This window comes from Austrofundulus limnaeus, unplaced genomic scaffold, assembly GCF_001266775.1.
Source record: "Austrofundulus limnaeus strain Quisiro unplaced genomic scaffold, Austrofundulus_limnaeus-1.0 Scaffold2, whole genome shotgun sequence".
NCBI lineage: Eukaryota > Metazoa > Chordata > Actinopteri > Cyprinodontiformes > Rivulidae > Austrofundulus > Austrofundulus limnaeus.
The window spans coordinates 6,825,543-6,835,795 of NW_013952404.1; the positions used below are offsets into that span (position 1 = coordinate 6,825,543).

Genomic DNA, 10,253 nt, shown 5'->3' on the forward strand with positions numbered 1-10,253 from the left:
GCACAATGCATGCGCTAAATATTAATCTGTTTATCAAGTTGTTAGTTTTAAAGATTAGAATAATTCCAAACAAATTGCAAAATCATCTCAATCATCTTTGATACGAAAGTGAAACTAAATAGGCATTCTATTGTTGTATTTTTTTTAGAATAAAGAAGCAAGATCAGTTTTACTTTCACACACTGGTAAAGATAACAGAGAGAATACGACACTGAAAACATTTAATGCTCAAAATTTACAAAGACAAAGTCAGGTTGAATTGCGTTGGACAAAAGCAACCAGTAAAGAATCACAAATCGAAAGAAATCAACAATGAGACAAGCTAATTTTTCACCCAAATTAATTGTAAAGTCACCGATAGTGGGCAACAACATAGCATAATGCTAGTTAGCTAGCTTTGGGAGCTAGGAGCTTGGTAAGTGCAGTATATTCTTCCGCGGAGCGCTCAAACCGTGTTTATACGTAGGAATTAACACATTGCACTCCTGCGTTTTGTCCCCAACTCATAGTAAACACTGTCAACTGTATTTGCTTTAAAGAACATCCTACCTTACTGAGCTCCAGACCGTTTGCGGATTTCTCACTCTCCGCCATATTTCTTTAGTCTGGGAGCAAACCTCAAACACGGCGCTGTAGTGCGAAAATTCCGCCGCTAGGAGGCGATAACAAACGAATCGTTTCCTCTTTTACTGGTGACGAAGCGGTGGAGGTCAAAGTTGAATGTTTGACAGAGAGCTGAAAATGGATTCCATATTTCATGAGAAAGTAGGACAAAACATTGAATCTAGGGCGTTTAAATGCACGTATTTACCCTCGTTTGTTTGGAAAATGTCGGCGCTTGTGTCGCTGGTTCGTTTAGCGGCGGAAAGTGGCCGTCCCTGGGACATTGTGCTGGTGTTGGGCAGAGTTGTTACATACATTGCTAAAATGCTAATTCACTTGCTTGTCAGATGCTGTGAAAAGTTTTTCATTGATTTGGTAGTAGTTTCTCAAAATGCTCTGTAATGGTCTCAGTTAAGTCTTTCTTGTCTTGTTAGTCAACAAGCTAGCTTAATTTTGCGCTGTTGTTTGAATCACCGTTCGGCTAACTGCTAATCTAATGTAGAGCCACTTGTTTTGGTTGAGCATCTTTTGTCCCAGGCAGCTAGATAAAATGAAACAAAGCTTATACAGCTCTAATGCAATGTTAGGGATTGATGTGCATTTATGTTTTGACATGGCTGATAATTTTATTTGCAGCAAGAGGGCTCCCTCTGTGCCCAGCACTGCCTGAACAACCTTTTGCAGGGTGAGTATTTTACTCCTGTAGATCTGTCATCTATTGCTCATCAGCTTGATGAAGAGGAGAGGATGAGGATGGCAGAGGGGGGTGTATCCAGTGAAGAATACAGGACCTTTTTACAGGTAACTGAGTAAATGCAGTAGCCTCTTTAATTATGCTATAAACATCATATTTATATTGTTTTTATATGAAAATTCTGTTCATAGCAACCCTCTGGGAACATGGATGACAGTGGGTTCTTTTCAATACAAGTATGTTCACAAGTCCTGCCTTTTTTTAAAGAGCTCTTAAATACAAATTATGCATGTTAGTGATATCGCTTTTGTGTCATTTTTTTTCATTACAAGGTAATTAGCAAYGCTCTCCGAGTCTGGGGCTTGGAACTAATCCTCTTCAATAGCCGGGAGTATCAAAGCCTCATGATAAATCCAGTGTATGGTCTCAGTGTGAAAACTTTGTAGTGTAATTTTAATGTAAAAATTTTAAAGTTGATTCTCTTTAATATTTTAGAAAKGAGAAAGCCTTTATTTGCAACTATAAGGAGCACTGGTTTACTATACGCAAACTTGGACAACAGGTATGAGGCACTGATTTATGTTTTATGTCTTTTTTTTTAAAACGTGATCAGAACCATTAATGATATTCTGTTTTAATTGCAGTGGTTTAACCTGAATTCACTGTTGACTGGACCAGAGTTGATATCAGACACATATTTAGCACTTTTCCTCGCACAACTACAACAAGAAGGTATTGTAAAATGGCTGTTTATTCACAGTATGTATAGATTTAGCAGAAATTTTTTTTAAAAATGCGTATTTGCACAGGTTATTCCATATTTGTGATTCGAGGAAATCTCCCTGAGTGTGAGGCTGAGCAAATTCTTGGGATTATGAGGGTTCATCAGCAGCAGCGGCCCAGGCTCATTGGAGAGGAAGAAGCCCAGACTAGTGCAGGGTACGTATGTGTGAGCGTTTGGGACTGATGTTTTGATTTACTTAAAATAAACTTAAGTCGGTTGTGGCACGTGTTTGTATTTGTTTTTACTGTGAGCAGGAGGTCAGCCGCTGTAGGCCAGACAGAGATGGGGTTTGGTGTGGAAGATGAGGCTGTGGATGAAGATGAAGAGCTAAAGCGAGCTCTGGCACTCAGCAGACAGGCCATGGATGTGGAAGATGAAGATGCTGATCTTCGTAGAGCCATACAGCTCAGCATGCAAGGTGAAGGATGAGCCGTACTTAAATTTCAAAACCAATTTTTCTTCTAAATTGAACTTATAAAGGTGCAAAAATCAACTAATTTTCTAGTTTTATTTAAGTTGTTTTTTTTTATTTTACACATTTTGTTTCATTTTGTAGGAGCAGCAATGACCAACAAGTCTACAGNGTTTTATTTAAGTTGTTTTTTTTTATTTTACACATTTTGTTTCATTTTGTAGGAGCAGCAATGACCAACAAGTCTACAGAGTGCGAAGTGGAAAACRTAAAGGCAGAAAGCCAGCCTGCGGGGGGACAAAAAGAAATCCAAAATGAAACACTTACAGCTGAGGAGCTGAGGAAGAGGAGACAAGCCTACTTTGATCGGTAGGATCCATAAACTAACAGCAAATTTCCTCAAGTCAAAGCACTCTGTATCCACCATTAAAGAGAATAGAAAACTGATCCATCTGTTGTGATGTAAATCCTCTGTGTTCACGGTTTAGACAGCAGCAACAGCCAAACATTCCTCAACAATCAGACGCACATTCAACAAGTGATTCAGGTGAGCAAATCTGACTCACAAAAACACAACTTGTGTTATAAATGGGCTTGGGCGGTATGATGGTATATAAATCACATAAGGTGATGTAACAAATTTCTACAACGCYGCTATGAAAACTGGGACATAAACATTCTAGGCTCTTTCAGAAAAAGACCCATAACGTACACCCTAAAAAGACGTAGCTACTTGGACGTACTTTGATCTGTGCAACACAAAAGAGGGCAAAAGGTATTTTGTGATTCCCGCAGCTTTTATCAGCAGATTGAGTGACAGCAACATGTCAGAGCAGCTGGGTTTTCCATATCTCTGTCTGRCTCTAGAACGTCAAGCCATATGCATAATTCTCACAAGCAGCCATTTCCCCATTAATTACTAATTACAACACCTCACTAGTGTTGTAGTACTCTTAAGTCGTAGTAGTCTTAAGTAGTAGTCTTAAGACCATTTTTTGACCGTCTCATCTCGTCTCGGACTCAATTGCATTTGTACTCAGTCTTGTCTCAGTTTTGGACGTTGAGAAGTTTTGATTTTATTTCAAGACCAGTCAAAACCACAACTATGGAAATATCACTAAATTGCCAGAATATTTTCCAATTAATTTGTTAACATCCTTGCTTTCATTAGATTTAAAACGCACTGATTCAAATCTAAGTATGACTCATTGCTAATTATGTATTTTTGTTACCGCTKTCACCCATCCCCACCTCCTTTCACTCGCTCACAGCACTCCAAGAAAGTGAGCAGTGGTGGTCTGGGAGTGGATGCAAAATGTTCAGTAGTACAATTCAGCTGCATAAATCATAAAGAATATACTGTATTTGTAAAACAACATCCAGGGGAAAGCGTACAGTGACTTATACATTCTGCAGCTTTCAGAGACAGTCGGGATTACGTCAAACTTTTGTCACTTAGAAAGGAAGCACAAAGAAAGGTAAGCTAAGTGATTCTCAAAGTCGAACAGCCGGGTACTCTGTCACATGACCATGTTGTAAACGGAGGCTGACTTATTGGTTTAGGGGGAAATAGGATGAGTTCCTCTATGTGGAAAATAGAAAAAATGGTGAAAAGTTGCTGTAGGACTGCACTTCTCACGTAAAAATACATCCAGAGATATTTTTTTTCTAACTGCAGGAGTGAGGGGAAAGAATTAAGACGCGTGCTGTCGTTCTGCCTCTGCAGACCTCCGTGCTTCTCCTAGTTTAAAAAGAATTGCCTCRTTGTTTTGATTTAAAACACGYTAAAGYYGGCTAAAATGAAGAGTAAACACTCAAAACTACACAYTAACTTTAAAATYCAAACATGTTAAAAGTCACAGATCTAATTAATAAAGTCCTGCTCTCACCRGCTCTTCATTGCCACCAATCTCCATTCAAATTTCACCTCTTTTTATTTTCTTTTTCCCTTAGATTTTTTACTGCTTGTCAGATAACTTTGAGCCTCAGTCAAAAAGAAGKTCTGGGGGGTTATATTTTTTCRGTTTAAGAGAAAGACGGGACTGAYGATGGACAGYKGTGTTTTTTCCACAAGATTACMRTGTTTCCTGCTCCCTTCAGCTRCRRCRCGCTTCAAAATAGAACTTTCATTTTCAGAAAAAAATTGTAAGATATGTCATTTATTGTAACTCTGGTTTTCTTCTCTTGACCTATCGACACAATTTAAAAACTGCTGTATAGTTTGAAGTCTCTACTTTTGACACAATTTGTAATGGAGTATCACAATGAGTTTTCCCCCATAAAAAAATGGAGGTTGAAATCACGTGACTGACTGACATCACGCCAACTTCGAGAATACTACATGCCACAGACCACACACAAGTAATAATAATAATAATAATAATACAGATAATGTTTTAAAAAAAGGCAATACTGCCCAACCCCAATTATAAATGTGTCTTTGTCTCGTGACATTCTAAACTTGCATTTCCCTGTTTCTTCCAGGATCAGTGAGCACCGGCTCTGAGGAGGACCAACAACAACAAAAGCCTAGCCAATAAAGTTGTGGAAGGTTTGTCTGTTGTTTACCTGCAGCCTGGATTGAAAACCCCTCCCAGGGGTAGCTTTGCTCCCTCTTCTAACGTTTTTGCATAATGCAAACATAAGGACAGTCAGAAGGCTAACACGTGGTTCCCCCTCCCCTCGTTAGTTTGCTGGCAGGCCATAAAGAAGAGAACAAAGGAAGGGAGCTCCTTGAGCGACGCTCCGAGTTTGGGAACAGTGTKACCACTGGGACTAACGATGCAGTGAATCCAAGCTTGCGATTGCCTTTTTACCATGGCGCCTTCTATTTCTATTGTAAACAGTTTGTTATTCCGCTTTTGTTTTGTTTTGTTTTTTTCCTTTTTTTTCTGAAAACCGTGTAAAGAAACAACATACAGAGGGTGTGTTTACTTGTTTGGGGGTGAAAACATGACAAGACRGGCATTCTGTGAAAGCAATACGAGACCAATGTTTAGAAGAAAGCTTTATGTAACGACGAAGCCTCCTACTGTTGTGTTGCACATGGGTTTGTGCAGCGCGAGACAAATTAAAACACCCGAATATCGCTGTAGTTTTGTAACGATTCAGTCATTTCTGTTGCGATGCACTAAATTCTGTTTCAGTGAGAAACACTAAAATAACTGGGCTACCCATCACTGACATTATCCATCRTTTTCACTGAGCATTTACAAGAGAGCTCAAGGTTTTTTTCTTAGAAAGCGGTATATTTTTGATGTTCTTAGATTTTTATTTTCTTTAATTATGCAAGTGGACATAAAACAAATTTAAGGGTGTTTTGTCACTTTGGGCAAAACTGATTGATTTTCAGCTGTTCTTATGTTGAGATGTAGGAGGAGGGTAGAGACCGGGCAGCTGATGGATCAGTGATTGTCTCCTGCTCAGCGTGATCAGTTACTTTTCAAATCGTCTGACATGTCCAGTCAGCCTTTTTAATCATTGATTTCACTTGTTTCTTATGTCTATTTGTAGAAAAGTATTCAGTGATATAAAAGTCAAACAAAAAATGTATTTTAGAAACACCTCAGAAATGGCTGATCCCTTTAATCTTGCATGTTACAACTCCCCCAAATACTTTTTAATTGCACTCTGCTGGTAACGTACTGTAAAAGTAAATTGGTTTACATTTAAGTTGCCATGGGTTAAAGACGATGTATGTCTTGTCGACTGATGATCTTCAAAAACAAAAGAGACAAGTACTAATAACCTTAATAAGTAGTCAAACTGGACGAGATGAAAAATCTGAAATGTGTTGAAGTTTATACACGTTTGAATACTTGGGTATATTTTATTGCTTAAATCTATAACCAGATCTTGTTTCACTCTAAAGGTTTTTTTGTGTGTGTGTTGAATAGACCACATTACAGCACAAGCACACTTTTTTTAAACTGTTTCCTAGAACCAGTGACTGTTACGCGTTGACATTTTTAATGCCTCCTCAAAAGTTAAGGAAATCATGTGACGTTGGACCTGATCGATCATTTCCAGGAAGATCTGATGTTTTTTCTGTTTTTCTTGATCATCTGTATTTTTTTTCCAAATGCACTTGTGTGGGAGTTTAAAATGTCAGTAGTCTGTTTCCTTATCTTTTTTTTTATCACTGCATTATTTTCAAAAACCTTTCTTACAATAAGTACTGCTTTTATTTAATGTTTGCACAGCTCAGTCTTTCATTTAACAAACTGGTTAGTGTTTCAGGATTAAAGTGATATTAACTCATGTTATGTTTGTCAAAGTTCATTTGTTATTTAATGGTTCATGGTGAGACAACACCCTGAAGAGCTGCTCCTGAATGTATTTTTAGACATAATAATAAAAAGGTAATTATCTTGAACTTTGTGGTGGAAGATAGTAGATAAGCAGGTGAGGATTTATTTTCCAGTTGTAAATATTTTATTTATCGGACTCGTTTCTGGTGAGGGTTGGACTCCACCAAAGTTGCCCTTTGTCACTGATTCTGTTCATAACTTTTATGGACAGAATTTCTAGCACAGCCAAGGTGTTGAGGGGATCCTTTTTGGTGACTTTAGGATCGCATCTCTGCTTTTTGTGGATGATGTGGTCCTATTGGCTTCATCAGATCGTGATCTCCAGCTCTCGCTGGAGCGGTTCACAGCCAAGTGTGAAGCAGCCGGGATGAGGATCAGTGCCTCCAAAACCGAGACCATGGTCTTGAGCCAGAAACCAGTAGCGTGACGTCTCCAGTTCGGGGAGGAGGTCCTGCCCCAAGTGGAGGAGTTCAAGTGTCTCGGGGTCTTGTTCACGAATGAGGGAAGAATGGAGCAGGAGATCGACAGGTGGATCGGTGCTGCGTCTGCAGTGATGCGGGTGCTGTACCGGTCTGTTGTGGTGAAGCAAGAGCTGAGCCAGAAGGCAAAGCTCTCGGTTTATCGGTCGGTCTACGTTATTACCATCATCTACTGTATGGTCACGAACTTTGGGTAGTGACCAAAAGAACGAGATCGCAGATACAAACAGATGAAATGAGTTTCCTTCGCAGAGTGTCTGGGTTCTCCCTTAAAGATAGGGTGAGAGAAACTCAGTCATTCGGAAGTAGAGCCGCTGCTCCTCCACGTCGAGAGGAGCCAGTTGAGGTGGCTCAGGCATCTGGTTAGGATGCCTCCTGGACGCCTCCCTGGTGAGGTGTTCCGGGCACGTCCCACTGGGAGGAGGCCCAGAGGAAGACCCAGGACACACTGGAGGGACTATGTTTCTCGGCTGGCCTGGGAACACCTTGGGATTCCCCCGGACGAGCTGGCCCAAGTGGCTGGGGAGAGGGAAGTCTGGGTCTCTGCTTAGGCTGCTGCCCCCGCGACCCGATCCCAGATAAGCGGCAGAAAATGGATGGATAGATAGATGGATGGATATATTTTTATTTGACATTGCAATAGGAAAAAGTGCATACTTAGCTGTGGGCAGGGGTGCCACCAAGTGGAGGCGAGGAGGGGCAATGGTCACCCCTAAAATAATTAGTGCAAATTATACTCCCAATTTACAAAAAATAAAAAAATAAACAATATGACTGTGGCAGAGTGGTTTGGATAGTCGTCCTGTAACCAGTGGGTTGCCGGTTCCCAGGCGGGGAACCGGCAACACAACCTCCCATGTACCTGTAATACGATCAGGTAATACTCTGCTGCTCAGCTCAAACTCTTTAAAAGAGGACTAGCGGAATCCAATTTTTTTTTTTACTGTTAAATGCATTTTTGTTGTGTACTTGGAGTCTCTACGAGTGCAGACATTTTTATTTTAGACTCACCCAGTGCTCTTTATTTTCTGTTTGGGTCATATTTTTCAACCTGTTCAGTTGATGTTTTTTTTACATCAAATTATAGCAACAGAACTGCCAAATAAGTTCTGGAATTACCAACTACAGTTTGGTCRTCTTTAATCGTCTCTGGCTCTGGGTCAGACTCTGACTCCAACATGTAAGACTGGATGAACAAGTCTGTTAAATAAAATATTTTGCTGTATAACCATAAGCCCCTCTTTCAWACTAGAATGGGCTCGTCTGGGTGCTGGAGGGGGGCGGGTTGTGAAGCACTTTGGATTTAAAGAATGCATCAAAATGAGCTGATCGGAGACACACCTCAGAAAAGAGGTGAAAGAGGAGYTTGTGGAGGAATTCAGACCAATGCATTKCMGTTCCACTTTATAGACCCCAACTGAAAGRTTTAAATGTGAAAATTAAGGATTTAAAGCTTTAAGAGACACCAAAGGGGAGTATTTTAGCATTGTGATGTGGAAAGGGGAGTTCTCTCCCATATTCCCCCCCAAATTTGGTTAATGTGTAACCATCAGAGCACACTTGTACTTTGTCTCCCCAAATAACAGATGAAGTTTTCAAAGATCATCTGGCTCAAACAGAAAGGTATGTATGTATGTTAAACTCTGAAATCTGTGTTTCAGTTAAAACAGGCTTTTCTCATCAAGAATATTGAGAAGATTTGACTTTCTGAGGTAGTTTCATCTGCTTTAGTTCTGTGTTTTTAACATTTTAACGTTTTCCTGTTTCAGGTTAAACCCTCAAACGCATCTGGACTCAAAAGAATGGAAGTGTCCGAAATAAAGATGGCATTTATCTTCATCCTTACCTGTTTGTGCTTCCTCACTCCCACCCATCAAACACTGCATCCGAACGTCACCGTCTCAGATCTCTCCTACAAAAACATAGATTTCGCCATGAACCTATACAGGAAAATAGCCAGCTCGAGTGACAAGAACATCTTTTTCTCACCTCTGAGCATCTCCACGAGCTTTGCCGCTCTCCTGATGGCATCCGATGGCGTCACGCACGAGGAGATCCTGAAGGCTCTGAACCTGAAACAGCTGGAGGCGGACGAGCAGCCAGAGCTCATCCCGATGCTTTTTCAGCTCCTTCAGGAGAACATTGCACGGAACGGATCTCTGAACTTGGAGCAAAGCACGGCCCTCTTCGTACATCGGCAGTTTGAGGTGCAAAGGACATTTACGGACAGAATGAAGACGTTTTTTCACGCTGATATCAAAACTGTAGACTTTACAGACACAACAGGGAGCATCAGATTCATAAATGAATACATCAAGCAGAAGACGCAGAACAAAATACCAGAGATGGTTTCGACATTAGATGAAACRACTCAGCTCTTACTTATCAACAGCATTTTTTTCCAGGGTGAGTTGAGTCATTGCTTATTGATTTCTGTTTGTGAGTGGACCTTTGCCCTCTAACGATGCTATCCTCCACACAGGGGCCTGGCAAATGCCTTTCAACTGCAATCTAACAGAAAATGCGCCTTTTTACATCGACAACTACAATATTGTGCAAGTGCCCATGATGTTTAAAGAGGAGGCCAAGTTTTACACAGCAGAAGACGTTCCCCTGGGAGCCAGAGTGCTTAAGCTGCCGTACCAAGAAGGTGTTTCCATGCTTGTCCTGCTTCCCAACAAAGGCTTGGACTACACGATTATTGACGAGGAGATCAATGCTGAGAAGTTCCTCGGCTGGATCAAAGACCTGCGCAAAACGTAAGATAAGAAAATGACACTTTAAACCAGAGGAGCACAAAATGGGGCCCGCGGGCCAAATTTGGCTCGCCAAGCCATTTGATTTGGCCCACCAACAGTTGCCAAAGTTACAAGGTTGTAACCTGTCTTCCTATGTAGAAACACAATATTTCCGTTGGTCAAATGACTACCGGTATATAAAAGGGCTGTAGTGTAGGTGGTTTTCATTCATG

At 40.6% G+C, this 10,253-nt stretch overlaps 3 protein-coding genes across 6 annotated transcripts in view; 2 read left to right on the top strand and 1 right to left on the bottom strand.

Moving 5' to 3' along the window:
* ubr1 (ubiquitin protein ligase E3 component n-recognin 1) overlaps window positions 1-9,359 on the bottom strand; it is a 28,796-nt gene extending 19,437 nt beyond the window's left edge. Inside the window, exons 1-2 of one of the 2 annotated variants that reach the window (XM_014013455.1) lie at window positions 9,272-9,359; window positions 9,129-9,194 (exon numbers count right to left, since the gene is read on the bottom strand). Coding sequence is in view for 1 of the 2 variants with exons in the window: in XM_014013445.1 (XP_013868899.1) it covers window positions 550-594 (45 nt within the window). In the remaining variant the exon portion in view is untranslated. Of the gene's footprint in view, window positions 1-549; window positions 630-9,128; window positions 9,195-9,271 lie in introns of those variants that run through there. The other variant, XM_014013445.1, reaches the window with a different exon arrangement.
* Window positions 671-6,754, top strand: atxn3 (ataxin 3). Of its 3 annotated transcripts, XM_014013487.1 has the most exons (12): window positions 814-894; window positions 1,240-1,404; window positions 1,489-1,533; window positions 1,630-1,715; window positions 1,793-1,859; window positions 1,942-2,029; window positions 2,107-2,236; window positions 2,336-2,499; window positions 2,718-2,862; window positions 2,982-3,040; window positions 4,978-5,044; window positions 5,183-6,754. In XM_014013487.1, exons 1-11 carry the CDS (start codon window positions 829-831, stop codon window positions 5,031-5,033), a joined length of 1,071 nt encoding a protein of 356 aa, XP_013868941.1. In that variant the 5' UTR covers window positions 814-828; the 3' UTR covers window positions 5,034-5,044; window positions 5,183-6,754. The 3 variants fall into 3 exon arrangements, with proteins under 3 accessions (XP_013868949.1, XP_013868941.1, XP_013868933.1); XM_014013495.1 differs by lacking the exon at window positions 814-894 and adding an exon at window positions 671-765 and having other exon boundaries at window positions 4,978-6,754; XM_014013479.1 differs by having other exon boundaries at window positions 4,978-6,754.
* The window catches only part of serpina10b (serpin peptidase inhibitor, clade A (alpha-1 antiproteinase, antitrypsin), member 10b), a gene marked incomplete at its 5' end in the record, with an annotated part of 3,372 nt that continues 1,811 nt past the window's right edge, over window positions 8,693-10,253 (top strand). Inside the window, 3 exon segments of the mRNA XM_014013468.1 lie at window positions 8,693-8,905; window positions 9,052-9,688; window positions 9,765-10,041. Of these exon segments, the coding sequence (XP_013868922.1) occupies window positions 9,085-9,688; window positions 9,765-10,041 (881 nt within the window).